Raw genomic sequence first — 19774 nt, forward strand, 5'->3', positions numbered from 1 at the left:
GGTTTTCAATAGTACCTGTGAAAGAAAGGTAGGAAATCACTGGATTTTTATGCTTAATCATGGTGATGTGGATATCAGACATTGCTATCAGTTTCACAGAGCTTTGACAACAAACATCGACAATTGCTCTGTCATGCATAGCAATAATATCTGTTGAGGGTTCTGGGTAAGATGCTGTTTCAGAGAGTTACTAGGGAGCATCAATGGGCTATATGGCCTCCTTTTGAACTGTAGGGATTCTATTGATTATTTTTACTTTGTATACAGAGTTTGAATGAAGAACTCAAATGAGAACATACATATCAGCTCATCAATTATAGAAGAGTTTACAGTTGTAGCCCTAAAAAACAGGGACTCTCCTTCCAGTTCTCTGCTTCAGTTGCAGTTCTGGTATTGCATTAACATGGAAATGAATGTTATAAATTGGAGACGCTAAATTATAATAATATGTGGTGTTTGCAACTGTAATAGAGGAGGTCAACTGAAAGAAATGAGTAAATGAATGAATTAATATCGCATTGGTCAGTGTTGAATTAATGAGGTCATAAAGCAAAAGGAACCAAAAGTAAATAAAAAGGAGAAATAAATGAGCAGTGCCACATTAATAAATTGATATGAGGAAGACAACACTGAATTACCAGGGAAGCGGGTGACAGTGAATTCATAAAGCAGTCAATACAACAAGAAAGCAATAAATTCATGAAACAATGGGTATTGGTGAATTGATGGATTAATGGAACAGTAGGAACTGGCCAATTAATAAATTATTTGAGTCAGGGACACACCAAAATAAATTAGTCCTGAAGCAGGCGCCAGTGATATAATGAAGTAATGGAATAGCAAGAACACTACATAAATAAGGGCACACCATATCTAAATAAATTGATGAAGCATTATACATTGGTAAATTAATACCATCTTCCCACCATGACTGCTGTTGTGTTCGATTCTTGTGGCTGCGAACTGATCTTCACCAGACATTTACTTTTGAAAGCATTTAAACAATTAAAATATAACTGCTGATAATAAAGGTTTTTTTTTCAAACCATAACTGTGCCAGCAAACCAAACTCAATTAATAGAAGTTTTTAGGATTGTTTAATAAAACTAATTAGCAATTTTAAAAAAGCTCTTTCACAGGACATGGGTATTGCTGACAAGGCTAGCTTTTAATATTACCCATAGTTGATTGCCCTTAGGAAGGTGGTGGTGAGCCACCTACTTCAATTGCTGCAGTCCATTTGGTTAATGTACAACTGTAATACAGTTTGACAAGGAGTTCCAGGATTTTCATAATGAAGGTGGTATACTGCCAAGTCAGGATGTTGTGTAGCTGAGAGGGGATCTTGCTGGTGGTGATGTTCTCCATGCATTTTCTGCCTTCTTCTTATATTTACATAGTTTAATGATTATAACCTCATGCAGTTCAGAGTGTTTTAAAATTCAATTATGGCTTTGTCCCTAAGTGAAGGACAGCTAGGAGATTGAATGTTAATGGGTAGAGGTGGGGATTAGATAATGATTATGGGTGGAATTTAGAGTTCACAAGGGATTGGGTTGGAATGGTGGTTCCAAGGCCTCATGCAGTAGGATTTAGGCTAGTAGTTATACACCACAGAAAATGAACATGATGGTACGGATACATACGCTGAGCAGGAGAATTTGCTAACCAGTTGTCTCAGCACCAAGAAAAACAAGAGGAGTGAATGAGTGACAAGTAGATCATGACTCAAAGCCATGTTTGCAGCTGGATGTCAGAGAGGTTAACCTACAAATATACAGGGAAGTCCAAGTTGAAAAAACTCAATTTGGGTGTTAAACAGCTGTTAATATGGAAAAATATCTCAAAATTGGTTTAAAATTAAATGTTGCAAGAACTGAGGGCTCGTAGGTGAGTCCTTCCTCAGTACCCCCAGTGGTGGGAGGTTTACTCTGACAGGTAAGTGTTTGAAGACACTTCCATTAAAATGACGACTTTAATTTATATTATTTTCAAGAATAATTCTATGTATATTCGCTAGAATCCCAGCAGAAGTATTTGCCATGTTTTAGTTTAAAACTCTTGAATACAAATGCAGTTTATTTTGGAGATGCACCTGTGTCAATATAACTGATGCATATCTTTATGAAAAGTCCACACAGTTTATCCAAAGATAATCTTGGTTATAGTTTCACTTCGCGATACTAGAACTCTGCATTGAGCGGTTAAAGTCCTTCACATTATTGCAAAAATCATTAACTTTCTCATTCCTTCTTAGTACTTAATGTGTCTACATCTAATTTCAATGCCTTGTGTTTCCTAGCTCTCAGTGAAGCTCATTGGTACTTTGAATCTTCAAATCTTTACTTTGAATACTTTGCGTTATTTGAAAAGGATAGAGATTAAACTAAAAAATGAAAAGTACTTCAGAGGTGATCCAGCATGAGGTAATGAGTTTGGAAATCTTCGTCATAAATTAGATAAACTTATTTAGAGGATGTAATCAAAATTAATGCATGGCATTCAAACTCATTTACTGTAGGTCTTGCGGTTTGATGCTTTAGAATTACAGATCTTTTCTTGTAATATAGAAGTACAACTTGAATAAGATTAAGTGTGCTTAGCAAACTGAACTGCAGTTGTAAACCATTTAATATGTTACCTGGGAATGCGGATTTATTTGGAAATCTTGTTTATAATGAAGATGTGGTATGTCAAAACAATAGTTGCAAAAAAGAAAAGGCTATGGTCAAGATGACATTTGAAATCATGTTTAAATGAAATCATTTGGTGTCAAGAGTGATTTATCTGAGAACAGTAAGTACCTGCTTCGGCGTGCAAAGTATACACATTTTATCTTACCTAATATTTTCAAATGCATTTTGAAATGTTCCAATATTATGAAAAAGCAGATAAACAAAGCAGTCAATATTTCTCAATGTAAACTATTTCAGGAATTAATCAAATGAATTAAATGTTACAAAGTTTCTAGATGTTCTAAAATATTAATAACTTTTCAACTATTTTGCTCGCTCTAAGTGATCTTCATGAAGTGGAGATGCCAGCATTGGACTAAGTTAGAAGTCTCACAACACCAGGTTGAAGTCCAACATGTTTATTTGGGATCATGAGTTTTGGAGCACTGCTCCTTTAATCAAGTCTCTGCAGGTACAGACAATGCAAGTGGAGAGAGGGATAATCACAGGTTAAAGAGGTGTGAATTGTCTCAAACCAGGACAGTTAGTGAGATTTTGCAAGCCCAGGCCAAATGGTGGGGGTTACGTGTAGTGTGACATGAACCCAAAATCCTAGTTGAGGCCGTTTTCATGTGTGCGGAACTTGGCTATCAGTTTCTGCTTGTCGATCCTGCATTGTTATGTGTCTTGAAGGCCGTCTTGGAGAATGCTTACCCGAAGATCGGAGGCTGAAAGTCTTTGATTGCTGAAATGTTCCCTGTGGTGTCCATTCATCCATTGACGTAGTGTCTGCATGGTCTCATCGTTGTACCACGTCTTGGGACATCCTTTACTGCAACATACGAGGTAGACAACATTGGCCGAGTCGCATGAGTATGTACTGTATACCTGATGGGTGGTATTCTCACATGATTATCCCTCTCTCCACCAGCATTGCCCGTACCTGTAGGAACTTGATTATCCTTAAAGACTCACATTCCAACCATTATCTTGCAACTGAGTCTCCGTCTATATATGCCTTGTCTGTGAATCCACCTCTTCACTCAGCTGATGAAGGGATAGCGCTCCGAAAGTTCATGATACTAAATATACCTATTGGACTTTAACCTGATGTTGTGAGACTTCTTACTATGTAGCTTCCATTCAGCAAATGGTCAGTGACTTATGGCTCAGATTTTGTAGTAGAAATAATGGTGAGGTTATCTGCATTCACCATTAGTGAAAAAGTAAATTAGGTGCGCAACTACTGATGACTGCACAGATGCAGTTAAATGCAGGAATCAGGAAATTGCAGTTTGCGAGGACTTTCGGCTCCAAAAGCTTCCCCGAGATACTTTGAAAGACATGGAACAAGATAACATTGTGGTGCTTGCATGATAGTTGCCTACTAAACATGTCAGAAAAAGTTCCTTCCAGTGTAAGTAAATATTTAACAGTTTGATGAATCTTAATTACTATCAAATAACCTCTGTACCAATGAAAATTAACCATTACAAGTGCAACCATTACAAGTGTGGAATGTTAATCCTTTAGATTTTAGCAACTGAAAGTTTTAAAATCTGCAAAAGTATCTTTCACTTTTTCTTTCTGGCTCTTTAGTCACTCTCTCGTGTTCTCTCTCGATCCCATCTTTTGAACCATTTCTTTATTTTGCTCAGTATATACAATATTTGGGATTGAATCATACTCTAATATAATGTTATGATCTTAAGTTATACTTCCTGTGTACCAGAATCTGTATGTCTTAGTAAAAATTCTTCTGTCAGACTGAGTTAAAGTCTGAAATCCTGTGGAAAAGTGTAAGTTTAATGAATGGCAGGCTCTGTTTGTTAACTGTAAAATCCATGCCAGCTGACTTTTTAAGCCCAATTTTCTGATATTCAGGTAACTACATCAAATTTAAAAACTTTGAAGCAAAACATTTCTGTCAACATGTGTTCTTGTTATTTTTATTTGTTCATACAGAAAATGAATTGCAACTTTACAGTCTTTTACAAGAGCACCATTGAAAACACTTTGTGCAGAATTGGGGATGTAATCACAGAATCGTAGAATCCCTACAGTAAAGGAGGAGGCCATTTGGGCCATTCTGCACTGACCACAATCCCATCCAGGCCATATTCCTGTATAGTTACTCTGCTAATCCCCTGACTCTAGGTCAATTTAGCATGGCCAATCAACCTAACCTGTGTCCCTTTGGACCATGGGAGGAAACTGGAGCACCCTAAAGAAATCCACGCAGACACAGGGAGAATGTGCAAACTCCATGCTCCAAAGCCAGAATTAAATCCAGCTCCCTGGTGCTCTGAGGCAGCAGTGCTAACCACTCTGCTACCATGCTGCCCCAATGTCAGTGGACTGGTAATCCAGACTCCCAGGTTAATGCTCTGGGGAACATGGGGTCAAATCCCACCACAGCAGCTGGTGGAATTTAAGTGAACACTAGTCTTGGTAATGATGACCACAAAACTATCTTTGGAAAACCCCAGCTGGTTTGCTAACATCCTTTAGGGGAAGAAAATCTGCCATCTTTATCTGGCCTTGACCTACATGTGAATCCATAGTCATAGGCAGCAATGGTTGCATCTTAATAGCCTTTTAAAATGACATTGCAAGATATTTAGTTCAAAGGCAATAAGGATAGACTACAAATGTTGGCCTTGCCAACAACGTCCAAATCTCATGAATGAATAAAAGAAAAACTTCAATAGTCCTAACATATTTTCATGTGAATTCAAAATACAATTGCACCGAGGCAAAATCAGCTTCCAGTCTTATTTTTTGTCATAATTCATTGCAGCTACAAAAGCAAAAGAAGATATTGAGAGGGACATTCAATATGGGCACCTGATACTGACATGGTTGACAACTGGTCAGGCATTAATCTAGTGATATTTTCCTCACGCAATGTAGTGAAAGGTAGAGACGGAGTTCAGAGTTTGTGCTAAAACTAGGTTAATATTTGATCTGGGTGCAATTTCTTTCATTAACTGGAAATTTAGCATTGATTTGACTCCAAAACCATTTTCATTTTATATTCTGACACAGTAGAATAGTTTAAAATTGGTCATCTCTATGTGGCAAAGACCCAATGCCAAACACTGATTGTTCATTGATAGTAACTGAATGTTCTTGGTGACAAATTGGATTGATTGCAAAGCCTTAGATTGATTATAGAGTCTGAATTAGCAAAACAGTTAAAGATAACCAATTAGCAAGAACTCAATTTGCCTTAATTTGGATGTATGCTGACCTAGTTCTGCAGATGAGGACTAGCTTTGGGTTTAAAGTTGCTTAAATCCAGTCTAAAAAAAGTTCTACAGAGGTTACGTTCAATGGCTGCCAAAGAGATGGGCATTGGACCAAAAACTTTGACTTCCAAAGGAGTTTATTTGGCTCATTGTATCTCTGTCACTGCTGGCTCCATGTTAGGAGTTCCCAATTGAATCTGACTTATCTGTTCTTTCTCATTAAATTTCTCTTTATTTCTTACGGTAAAGCAATAAGATGTTACATTCTTTTCTTCAGTTTTCCATTTCAATTTGTTTTTTCGCTGTTAGCCATGGCTCAGCACTCTTGCCCCAGTGCATGAATCCAATATCATTTCTCCCACCTGCAGCACAGATCACACAACTATCCCTCACTGAATTGCGTTTGTTTCTAACAGGCAATGCCATTCATCTGCATTACAGAATAAAACTAATCTGATATATTTTATTACAATTACTTACTTGCAAGGACAATGGATTTTTATTTATTACTTCTGAAACCATTTGGTGATTAGCTTAAAAATAATGCCTCTCTTTCCCCTCCCTAACAAAAGTTTACTATCACATGACAACACATCAAAATGACTGCCAAAAGAGGGAAAATAATATGTTTTGAATTGAACTCAACCTCTAGTGACAATTACTGACCAAGTTTGTTGGTAAGAGCAGCTGTAGTCTGTTTTTTACTTCAAGTTAAGCAGCTGTAGAAAAATCTATAAAAATCATGGACTAATGCTAGTTCTTTTAACATTTCTAGCAGATGTATTTTGGCATTGTTTGTTAAACGTGGAGCTAATTCTGCTGATTCCAGATGTAAAAAAAATGCTGTGAGGAACTTGATGTCCTATCTGACCTGTTATATCTTTCAACAAAGGATCTTTATTTGGCTCATAAAACCTAATAGAGAAATTAACTTTTTGGCATGTTGTAAGAAGCAATACACAAATAGCACTGCATCAAAAACTAATGATATCAGAACATTGGAAATTAAAAAAAAATATACAAAATAAATGCTTGCATTTTTAGCAAGTTATTTTCATGACCACTGGAATCCCAACGTACTTACAGGAAATGAAATACATTTCAAGAGTAGTCACTTTTGTAATATAGGAAAGAAAATGCAGCAGCCAATTTGCATGCAATAAATCTTCACATATAAGTGACTAGATAATTTGTTTCTGTGATGTTGATTGAAGGATAAATATTAGGCAGGACACCATTACACCCCAGCTGCTGATGGAACCTTTTACATCAACCCAACGAGACCAATGTTTAACATCTCATCCAAAATTGGCACCTCCAACAGTGCAGCAATTCGTCTACCGCATTGGAGTGTCAGCTTTAGTTTTGTGCTCACACCCTGGATGGGATTTGAACCTAGAATATTTCAGCGAAGAGTCAAGAGGGGCTAACCATTGAAGCTGAAACTGAAATCTCCACCTGAAGGCTACACTTGAAGTCTGTACAACCCTGTCAGTGTGAAGGGAACTATGGGTCTGTTCAAATGTTATAAAGAACCAAACAAACAAAAAATCTATCACACTTTTGCAATGAAAAGATGTGGTCAAAGAAGCACCAATATTTAGCTGAGTACATCAGGCCATATGAAATACCTATTGCATTTGCTAGAAATGTTGTTTCTATTGCTGGTCAAGGAAATCAGTTCTTTGGAAGCAATCCATATATTGAGAGTATCTGTCATGACATGTGCAATATTACGTAGATTCCTGGATGATGACAGGTAAATTCCTGACATTTACAATTCATTCATGTAAATGTGAGCATCGCTGGCAAGGCCAACAGTTATTGCCAATCCCTTGTTCCCCGAGAGACATTGGTGATGAACTTCCTTCTTAGACAACTGTAGCTCATGTGGTGAAGGTGCACCATTAAGTAGGGATTACCACAATGTTGACCCAGCAACAATGGAACAACAACATCACTTTTCCAGGTCAGAATGGAAATGCCATGGAGGGAAATTTGCCACTCACTTAGTTCCCATTGGCCTGATGCTTGTTGCCCTTCTGGACAGTAGAGGTCACTGGATTTGGAAGATACTATTGAAGAACCATTAGTGAACTAGTGCAGTGCCATCTAGTAGATGGTACATACTGCTGTCATTGTGCATTGGTATTGGATGGAGTGAATTGTCAAGGTAGTTGATGAGATGTCAATCAAATGAAATGTTTTGTCCAGGATGGCATAGGGCTTCTTGAATATTTTTAGAATGGCACTTATTTCAGTAAGTCAAGAGTATTATTTCCATTTTAAGAACACAAGAAATATGAGCAAGGATAGATCACATGGCCCACTGAGCTGGTGTGAGGGAAAATAAGGTTACTTTCTGTTTGAGGTTTTCTTCATGCATTACAAGAATATTATAAAAACAGGAGAAGCCTGTCAACCCTGCACCACCATTGAATAGGATCATGGCTGATCTTGGTCTACAACTCCACTTTCCTGCCTGCTTCCTATATCTTTTGTTTCCCTGAAAGAGCAAAGATCTATCTATGCCCTTCTGATTTTGTGGGACTGGAGTAGGAGGCAGGCAGAGGAGTAAACAACAGGTTCTTCACAATCCTGAATGTTGTCCAAGTGTATCACAGAGACACTTTGGGGCGATGATGTCTTAAATCTGGTGCACAATTTTCATATATTACATTCCTCCTAAGTGATGATGCTCACCCTCCTCGCATTCAGATTTTTAATACATTGTGAGAAATTGTTTGCATCTTTGTAGCCAGAATGACACTATAAATAAGCATCCCAATTTACTATATTTAAAACATATGCTTCTATTCTGCGTCTAATGTGCTTTGTTCAACTTCATTTGTTGAAAGATTGTTAGTGGAAGAATAGTGAGGGATGCAGAAGAATATTTTTTAAATTTATGCAAAAGAAATATAAAACATTAAATACAGATTTATTGAGCATGAATTTCCTATTCATCCGCAGTTCAGAAAAAAAGTTGAATCAATTATATGTTAACAAGATTAAATGCACTCATGGATGTGTTCAGATTTCTCCTAAGATGGTGAAGTATTGAACATCTAAAATATATACATCATTGACAATTTCTAAGCATTGAGGGGATAAATATGCTTATTCTTTATGCAGTAATTCAATATGTATTGATTTGAAATGATATAGATTATCTTCAGCAAAATTAGTGGCCTGCATTTCACGGTTAGTGGTGGAACAACATCACTCATGGCTGACCTTGAAGAAAGCGATCTCTGCCGCACTGAATTCCCCTTTCCTGGTGTCAGTCTAAATCTGACATCAAATCAAAAGGAACCTCAGGTATCCAACAATTAACTTAATGCCTTCAAGCAAGGTGAGGAGCCAAGCAAATTGAATCATATTGAATTTCCCTTACATTTAAACATCCCTGCTTAGTTTAACAGATAACGAAACATAGGATTGGGACACAAACATAAGGTTAAGATAGCTGGTAAAATATCATAAACTGTAAATGAAATATTATTCAAATATATGGGGGATTATTTATAATGGAAAAAATTGACAGTCACAAATATGAATCAAAAGGCTCATGGATAATAAGGTTCATAGAAATACTACAGTGCAAAAGGAGGCCATTTGGCCCATTGAACATGCTCCAAAAACAATGCCACCCAGGCCCTATTCCCATAACCCCACATATTTACTCTGCTAATTCCACTGGCACTAAGGGACAATTTAGCATGGCCAATCAAGCTAACCCACACATATTTGGAGTGTGGGGAAAAAGCTGGAGCACCCAATTATGTGACAGTAACTAATAACTTTTTATTAACTGTTAAAAACACCTCATTCAAAGAGTTTTTATAATGTGACTGTACGTAGGGGTGAAGTTTCTAGCCAGGTCAATGATTTTGAATGGCTTTTAGTCTGGGAGAAGCTCAACAGCACACCCTATGGAGAAGCATAGAATCATCGATAACATCTGGACCTCCATGCTTAAATGAGCATTTGCAGACATCAGGAGCTTCTGGCAGACTCAAAGGAGAAATGAAGGCAAATGCAGACAGTTTCACTGTCATTACTGCTTACAAAATTGGATCCTTTAGAATGATAAGAGAAGAACAAAGTTGCAGTGGGGCTGTTTATTGTGAAGGCATCACTTCCCTAATGATTAATTAATTGATGTTGGAGAACTGATGACTTTTTTGTGTTCCAGGGGGAATATTTACATAATTGATAGATGGGTTTGATGAACACAGCTGTATTCAATGTCTTGTCAAATTAATGCTTTCAATTGGAGTAAATTGATCATTATTATTTAATTTGGAGAAGACAGGTAATTGGCCTGAAACAATGTATAGTCAGTAATTGTTAATTTGCTCGCCAGTTAAAAGCAGTATAATACGATGAGTAAGGAAACTTGAGCTTGTCTGCAAGCACTTTTATGCAACAGCTGGGACCAATAAAATGACTTGGTTAAAAATGTACTAACGCTGGGGGTAATGATGCTGATGTATTACTGATATCAAAAAAAAAGATGATTCAATCTTATCATAGGTGATCACAAGAAATAGAAGTAAGTTTTGAAAATTACTTGTACTCCTTTACATTGCAAAGATAATATTAAAGCTCTTAATTTCAAGCTGCTGGGTGTTTTCGTACTTCAAACGTTTGTTGTGAATCATGGAGTCACTTACATTGAGCATTTTGGAAATTAATTAACTTATTAAAGTAAGAAGTTTATTTATTAGTTACAAGTAGTCTTACATTAACACTGCAATGAAGTTACTGTGAAAATTCCCTACTCATCACATGCAGGTGCCTGTTTGGGTACACAAGAGAGAATTTGGCACAGCTATTTGTCCTAACTTGCATATCTTTGGACTACGGGAAGAAACCGGAGCGCCTGGAGGAAACCCACGTGGACACAGGGAGAATGTGCAAACTCCACACAAACAGTGACCCGAGTTGAATCTGGGTCCCTGGTGCTGTGACAACTGTACTGCCCCTGTGCCATTCTTGGAGTCACTTTGCCAATGCAAAGAAGTTGAAAGCAGTACTTAATTAATCTTTACAAACTCCTAGGTTCACTAGATAAGTATGAAGCTTTAAAACAATAGTATGATTTAACACAATTTATATTTGCCCAATGCAACTAGTGTTGTCAAAAATCCCAATGTGTGTCATTATTAAACAATGTGAGTCATATAAGAAGACACTGGGATTGGTGATCAAAAGCTTGTTCAATGAGGGGAGTCGAAAGGTGTGTTTTAAAGGAGAGGAGAGGTTGTTTAAATATTGTGCATCAACACTGCTATTTGAGGTTGAAACATTTGATCACGAGAGATCAACCTTATCTTGCAATAGAAAATAGTTTAACCAAGTGATCTTCTGGCTCATGCAACAAATGGGAGATAGAGGAATTCATGATGCAGTTGGAAGCTTAGCTTAATGAGTTGATTTCAAAGCTTATTTATTAGTGTCACAAGTTGGCTTACATTAACAAGTTACTGTGAAAATCCCCTTGTGACCATATTCCAGCACCTGTTCAGGTACACTGGCCATGCTAAATTCTTCCTCAGTGTACCTGATCAGCATGTCTTTCAGACTTGTGGGAGGAAACCAGAGTACTCAGAGGAAATCCACCCTGACACAAGGAGAATGTGCAGACTCCACACAGACAATGACCCAAGCTGGGAATCAAATCCTGGTGCTGTGAGGCAGCAGTGCTAACTACTGTGCCACCATGCTGCCCAAGTTGACTAGTTAGATATGTCCTTGTGGGCCAAAGGCCATTTCTCAACTTGACCTTTTAACTTGTTTATGGATTTAAGTGTTAAGCTCGAAGACTTTCTGGGGTCATCAGTTACAATTATATTTTTGTTTTTTTTTAACAGAGCCTATAAGGGCCTGGCTTGCATAAGAGCAGGTGACTTTTTACAAGAATGTAATCCTCTGTGTACGTGAAATATTTGCTAGGTTGCTTTTTCGAGAATATCTGAGCCTTGAAAGAGTAAATTATTCTTTGTAGGCTTTATCTGTTCATTCACTAATCTCCTGTAGCTTTACTTGTAATGCTTAGCTGCCAAATTTGCCTGTTTAAGTATTCACTGTGTAAATCCACATATATAATTGCTTGTAATTTTGCTTGGGTTGACTTAATGTCAGCAGATTTATATGTTTCAAGATCCAAACAAGGAAAACACGGACTGCTTTTCAGTGTATTTTCTTTTGTGAGCACAGATTTATGAAACATTAATTGCCCACTTTGACAGTAGGATAGGAAAGCCTTCCTGTCCTAGACTTAATCAAGGCAAAGAAGGGAAGGTGGTAGAATCCCCACCTGGTACCCTGTTGCCTAATTAAATGCCCCCCCCCACCTCCAAATTCTTCATAAGCTCTGCCTCTTGTGTGTTGTGCGTACATTAGACTTGATGTCTGGGATTTGGCTGAGTTAGGTCATATTCATGAGATAGAATTTTCTAGATTCCTCCAGTTCAATTGTGGGAAGAGGGGGCTGAAAAGCTGCTTTCTTGCTGGAAAAGTTGATGGTGGGAATTTGCACTTTTGCCCATCAGAGTGGGTCACCATTTCTGGCAGTAGCTGGTGTGGGACTGTTTGAAACAGATGAAGGCCTGACTGGAATTGTTCACCACCCCCCACCACACAATCATCCACATCACCACGTCTGGATCAATGTGGTGCGCTAATGTCAAATGTGCCAGCAAAAAAGGCCTGGGATAACTCACTGAGATCGGAAGGGATGGTGGATGCTTCCAGCAATTAGATCCTGGAATACCACGTGCAGCATTGACTGGGTGAAGCATCAATCACGTGGATTTTCTCTGTGCAGCAGCTTCCAGAAAGTGTATGCTGTTGACACAGCAGCTTCCAGAAGATGGGTGTTGCTGTTGCAGCAGCTTCTTGCATGGTTTGGATCTTCAAGTTGTAGGCAAATTGCTGTCGGAGGCACTGTTGCTCTGTCCTGAGATGGGGGGGTGTGGGGTCAGATGGGGATGAGAAGAATGAAGAGATGGGGTGGATGTGGAAGCCTAGATAGTGTTTGTGGTGGTAGGGGACACAGATGCTGAAGGTTTCTTGAACGTGTGAGCTGGTTTGGATTGGGTGGACGATGCTCCTTTCTCATGTACTGGGGCGGGTGGGAGGGTTAGAGAATGTGTGAAAGGGCATGAGTGGGGAGACAAAGTGGCTCAGAGTGGAGTCTGGTGTGTCACTTGAGGAATCCTAAACGGCATACTCAGCAGAAGCGGCAGTAGGAAAGGGAGGATGAGAGTTAGGGGATGGTAGTTGTAGGTGCGTCGAGGGAATGTGTGGAGTTTGCACATTTTCCCTGTGTCTGTGTGGGGTTCCTCCCACAATCCAAAGATGTGTGGGTTACATGGATTGGCTGTACTAAATTGCCCCTTAGTGTCGGGGGACTAGCTAGGGCAAACGCATGGGGTGTGGTGATAGGACCAGGGTTTGGGTTGGTGCAGACTAGATGGGTCAAATGACCACGTTCTGCACTGTCGGATGCTACGATTCTATAAGGAAGCGCAGGTAGATTCTGGAGGTCAGAAGGATTGTTGTGCGGGGTCGGTGGAGGGTGGGGAGGGAGGAGAGGGATATCTATTGGAATGGAGATGGGCTCTTCAGCAAGGTAGGCAACTTCAACATTCCCCTGCATGGGTTAAAGGGTGTTGGGCAAAAGTTAATGGGTAATGGTAGGGAAGTCAAATGTTGCATCTAGGGAGGGTGAGGGGTATGGTATAGGTATTTAACTGGCCACTACAGGTCATGTGAACCATGGATCCTCTTAATTTACGGGATATGGGTGTGGTGGCTAGACCAGCATTTATTGTCCTTGAGAAGGTGGTGGTGAGCTGCCTTCTTGAACTGATGCTATCTCTGAGGTGTAGGTGCACCCACACCACTGTTAGGGAAAGTGTTTCAGGACTTTGACCCAGTGACAGTGAAGGAACAGGAAAATATTTCCAAGCCAGGATGGTGAATGATTTGGAGAGGAACCTCCAGGTGGTGGTGTTTCTAGCTATCTGCTGCACTTGTCCTTGGGTTTGAAAGCTGCTGCCTAAGGAACCTTGGTGAATTTCTGCAGTGCATCTTACTGATGGTGCACATGGCTACTACTCTTCGTCAGTGATAGAGAAATTGAATGTTTGTAGAAGGGTAGCAATCAAGCAGACTGCTTTGTCCTGAATGGTGTTGAGCTTCTTGAGTGTTGTTGGAGCTGCACTCATCCAGGCAAGTGATATCATAGATGTATACAGCACAGAAAAGGCCATTTGCACCTGCATCTGTCAAAGACAAACCAACTACCTATTATAATCCCATTTTCCAACACTTGGCCTGTTGCCTTGGCATTGCAAGTCAGGTCAGCCCCCTCCCATCTTCACCCTCTCTCCTATCGTGCCTTAAACATTTCCTATGCGAGGAGAGAAGATAGGGTTCAGAATTGTTGAATTTCATGCAACTTTTTATTTTTTCTGTCTTACCATTAACCACTGGATTGTGTTCCATGTGATTACTGCACCGCAGGCTGTCCCCAACGATTCTGTGGGAGAGTCCCTGATTTGTATAGATTTCTCAAATGTGGAGAGAATGGTTTTGAACTACTTTTGATTATAGCCATAACAATGACATTAACCTGTGTTGCAGGGATTGTACATTGTCTGGTTGCTAGCCTCTGCAAATGTGCAAATGTCTCTAGGTTTTGTCTATGGCTCCTGATTCATTTTTCTGGTTCAGAAGATTTGACCTGGGAGTTGATGTCTCAAAAAACATCTTATTGCATGATGTTCTTCACTTTCAAAGCAATAAGACAGATCTTATGGAGCACAAGATAAATTTCAGTCGGCAAAGAAAACTTTAAGGAATGGGGTTATATATATACATCTTGGCACATTGCCAAAATTCAAGGCCAGTGTAAATCTTGAGGCCATTAAGATCTAACAAAATGCTGAAGTGCTAGGCTGAGGACAAGGATGATCCATAAACATTTGGTGACCTTTTTACAGAAATGTATGAATTTTATGATGTGGTCAGACTGAAGTGCCTGCTGTTGCCGTGAGATGGCAGATCAATGGTTCCATTGGTGAGCTACTGGCTAAATCCAAATTTCAGAAACTGTGTTCATTTCTGTCAACGGAGATCCCAATTTGGGTTGTATTAGAAGCATTAGTTGCGGTGACAGGTTAGGGTTAGTGTTTTGATTAAGATGGCTGATGTTACTTGGGACTCAGCTGGTATTGTGTATGGGAACGATGGGACACTGAGATCATTTCAGCTTCTGTGACATTGGCTTGTTTTATGTGTATTTTGGGGATGATTGGAGCAACTGTGACATGAAGCTGGGGTCCCCGTGTGAGTCGGAGAATTGATGCATTTCCCCCCAAAAAAGGGGAAGTAATTACATCCCTTTTTTAATAGATTATTCGTATGGAGGAATCTGTGCCCCTTCTTTCTCAGCTCTGGGGGATTTCAGACAGGAATTGAAGTGGGCTTTCGAGGTTTTGCTGAATGTAATATGATACCAGAAGTTTTTTATTTGTTTGTGGGAGGCCAATATTGCTGGCTGGGCCAACAATTAGTGCCATCCCTGAAGGAATTTAAGAGGCAACCACTGCTGTGGGTCTGGAGTCACTTATAGGCCAGATCAAGTAAGCACAGCAGATTTACTAGTCCAGTGACAGTATAACTAAGCCACTGTTGCCATCAACTTACTTTGCATCTGTAACAAAGTATTTCAAACATACATCTGATACAAAATTTATACAAGCATTAATCATCCATAATACCAGAAGATACTGGGAGGAGGCCATTTGGCCTTTTGAGCTTGCTCAGTGAGTCAGTAAGACAATGGCTGAACTGCCTCAACTCTATCTTTGAAGTATTCCCTTTTTACCCAGAGATCTATTGATCTCTGACTGGGCATCCCTAGCTATCTGGGAAAAAGTCCAAAGATTCACAATCAGTTTGAGTGAAGACAAATCTCCATGGTTAACCCTTTATTAGACCCCCCAGTCAGGAAACAAACATTTATTTTCAGTACCCAGCCCCTTAATTGTATGTTTTTAATTAGATCACCTATTATTCTTCTAAATGCCAAGGAATATACACCTAGCCTACTCAATCTTTCCACAAAGGACAATTCCCTCACCCCAGGAAGCAGTCTAATGAACCTTAATTGTGTTTCCTCCAGCACAAGTGTATCCTTCTTGGGTAAAGAGACCAAAACTGCACATTGTTCTCCAAATGTGACCTCCCCCAGTGTCCTGTAGTAATTGTTATAAGACCTAATTACTCTTGCTGATATGACATTTGCCTTCCTAATTGTCTGCTGTATCTGCATGTTAACTCCTTGCGATTTAGGTTCAAGGGCACCAGGTTCTGTTGAATGCACCATTCAAAAAATATTCTGCTTAATTTTTTACTTTTCTAACTGGACAAAAGGAGACATTCACCCAACCCATAAATATCCTTCTGAGACACCTTGCATCCTCCTTACAAAGATGGAGGGAAAGGAATTATTGTGTTATCAGCGAGCTTGTATCCATTAGACTTGATTCTCTCACCTAAGCCACTAACATAGATTATAAAAAACTATGGCCCAAGTACTGATTTTCTCTGATACCCTGTTAGTTATAGTCTTCCAATCTGGAAAAAGCCCCAGTTATTAATTATCTTCAATCCATGCTAGCGTAGTGCTCCCAATCCCTTTGTGTAAATGACCTAAATAAAAAATAAATAAATAGGGAGGAAGCTGAGAATGGGAGAAACTTAACTAATATCATTAAAACATGATGAAATGAGACATCACAGGCCGAATTCTCCAAAATTAAGTGTTGAATTTATGGGAAAACTGGAGTAATTAGTGCTGGTTTTTCAGTGGGAGTTCATGCTCAAATCTCAGTGCAATGCAGAGGCCATCAGTGTGAATATCATTAGATTTCAGGGGGCAGTGCCTCTTCTCACTGGAGAGGTTGAAATCAGCGGCCTCAGCACATGTGCAGCGGCCCTGAACTGTCAGCCTCCCGTTTGCTGGCCAGCTCAATCACTAAAATTCACTCAATCCCCAAAGTTCTGCCCCCTAACCTCCCCATAGTCTGATCACAGCCCCCATGACCGTTCCTGGGCCAGCCTCAACCCCGTCCTGTCCTGTCCCAATCTCCCCTCGCCCCTACAGCACCAGTCTCACCCCTCCTGCAGTGCTTCATGCCCCACGGGCAGTGCTGGGGCACTCAAGCTGGCACTGCCAGGGTGCCAATACCCAGGGGGCAACAGCCCTCCACTGCCTGACCCCCGGGGGACCCTAATTCCTCCCCCTTCACTCCAGCGGGGTCAAGCTGGAGTGAAACACTCTGGTGGGGCAGGAGAGGCTAGCAGGCCTGGAGAATTCTGTCCTTGGCCCACTAATAGCAAATGATATTTAAAAATTCATTTAAATGCCAGCTATGCCTCCCCAGCGATTTTGAGTGCGGAGCAGACCACACTGGAAATCTGGTGTTGGGAGACACTAGTGGGGTGCGAACGCATGCACAAACCCTGTGCATTGCCCACACTATCCCCCCCCCACCCCGCCTCCTGCGCAATTCTTTCTGTCCAATGTGCTAAACGAATTAACTCAGTGGGATGGGAGAATGACAGCTCACTTGTTAAGTTGATTTCAGAAATGGCTTGATAGCAATTCAAAAAAGAAATTGCATTGGTGTGGTTAAAAACAAAACTCAACAGCGGAAGAAAATTGGGAAGTATAGCAATTTCATGCTATTCCATATACGAGGGGTGAGAATCTCTCAGGTAATGTAGTTCTGGCTGTTAAGGCAGTCACTTTCTAATATGTGCACTTAGCTGACTTGTGGCCAATGGCAGTTTCTGTCTGATTTATATATTAATAACTGGTTAGTACTGTTTAGAAACGTTGATTTTTATTTTAAAATTGACATTACATCAGCAGGGGGGAGCACATTCCAGAAATGCAACTGCACCTTGATTTCAGATGTCTTTTTTTTGTTGTGTGGAAGTGTTAATGTCAATCATCTGTTAAATGAATCAGACAAAAATAACAGGTTGTTTAAAGGTAGACAAATAATGCATGATACAGCATAGATGTCATTGGTAAGGCATCTCTTGCAGTTAGTAAACAATTATCCACTTCAGCCTCTTCTTGCAACGCTGCTTAAATGTGGATGAATCATGCTAGCTTGATAACATGTTACTCACTCACTGGCTTAGCATTGAATGAAACCTTGCATTTTGAAAAGATGCAGTTAATGAGTTCTTTGTACTAAAAATGTTCTGTTATTCTTGATAAAACATCACAAACCGGCCAGCAAAACACAAATATTGGTTACTTGTGCAGCAGCTGGCTAGTTGCAAACATCATTTGCAAGTTGGGATGATGAGTGGGATTTACTGCACATCCTGATGAGTGTTTTGCGGCAGTGGGTGGCAGCCTGCCATTGCCAGAAAGTTCCAGCCGTCATGGCCTTAATGTTGAGATAGAGTATCTCACTTTTAGCTGCCCAAAAACTGAACATTTTATTTCCTGTCCTCAGCAAACCTTGACCCCCTATATGATGACTAGCTGCTGATTATTGACTGCTTTGCCATCGTATCAGTCCTACATCCATTATTCACTGAATTAAAGCATTCCAATTTGGCAAGTTTCAAAATCTGGAGTAATCTCATGATTGCTGGATCTGAGTGCTATGTAGAAGTTGTCACAAATGCAACCAACATGATACTTCCTAATGGTGATTGGATTTGGATACCAGTCATTAGATCTTAAAGTCTTTATAACTTTATGTTGCAAGAGGAATTTCACAGTAACTTCATTGCAGCCTTACTGGTAATTAATAAATAAACTTTAAACTTTATGTTAATTGTATTAATTACAGAAATGGTACATACAGTAAAGAGTTCAAGGTGGTCTCCATGCTGGCTTGTACACCTGGTTCTGCCTGACACTAGATTGATTCCTAGGTGTGTGTGATTGTGTTTTCTTACATCACTGTGTGTGAGCAGTACTGTACTCCATCCCCCATGAAATCTTTCATGTGCCAAAATCTTTATGCTACAGATGTTGGCTTCAGATCCAGGACGTGAGGTTAGAACAATTTCTGTATAGTTTACTTATGCAGTAATCAGAATCACTGCACTTTGAAAAAGCAGTGTCTTACTCACCTGGATATGGCTTCCCTTAGTAGCATGCTTTCTCCACTACTTAATATGGGTACAGGAAAATCCCTCAACGAGCATCATTGTAATCTGGTTTCCCTTTTAGCAGGAGGCACATAGGGAGCAAAGCTAAGCCTTTCAAATTCCAATTGTAAAAGACAATAAGTACTGAGCGCCATAGTGCAAAATCCCAGAAAGGTCATTTTTTAACTCTACTTAAAGAAAAATTTCTGGCTTAATTATTTGCAAATGGCAAGTACAATTGGCTGCTGACACTATAGCAGAAGGAAAAAGCACATTGTGAGGTTTGGAGTAAAGCTCTGAAGAAATATCTCCTTGCTCAATTTTCCTTGCAATGAATGAATAGCACCTTAAGGTGACTGAAAGGAGGAAAATTTTGAAATATTAATGGGGTAGGATTTGATAGCTCTTTGGCGATTGTACTTTGTTTATCCTCTTAAATAAGAAAAATGTAATCACTGAAAACAAATGGGGTGGGTGGTGATGGAGGGGGTCTGTAACTGATTAAATTTGTCTCCTTTTTACTTGACAGTAGAAAAGTTAGTCACTCAGGAGTCTGCTTATCACTATTTTTACTAAATAGCCATGGACACATGCCTGCAGACGAGGTTAACCTACCCATCAATTTTTTTTAAAAGCTCATGCCCT

General features: G+C 39.6%; 1 protein-coding gene across 2 annotated transcripts in view; it reads left to right on the forward strand.

Moving 5' to 3' along the window:
- The first annotated feature begins 2274 nt into the window (after positions 1-2274).
- slc23a1 (solute carrier family 23 member 1) overlaps positions 2275-19774 on the forward strand; it is a 67534-nt gene continuing 50034 nt past the window's right edge. For both annotated transcript variants that reach the window (XM_080201564.1, XM_080201563.1), the window contains exon 1: positions 2275-2426. In XM_080201564.1, the coding sequence (XP_080057690.1) occupies positions 2394-2426 (33 nt within the window). In that variant the 5' untranslated portion in view covers positions 2275-2393. The remainder of the gene's footprint in view (positions 2427-19774) is intronic.

The sequence above is a fragment of the Carcharhinus amblyrhynchos genome, chromosome 13, assembly GCF_965287045.1.
Source record: "Carcharhinus amblyrhynchos chromosome 13, sCarAmb.v2.hapA, whole genome shotgun sequence".
Lineage (NCBI taxonomy): Eukaryota > Metazoa > Chordata > Chondrichthyes > Carcharhiniformes > Carcharhinidae > Carcharhinus > Carcharhinus amblyrhynchos.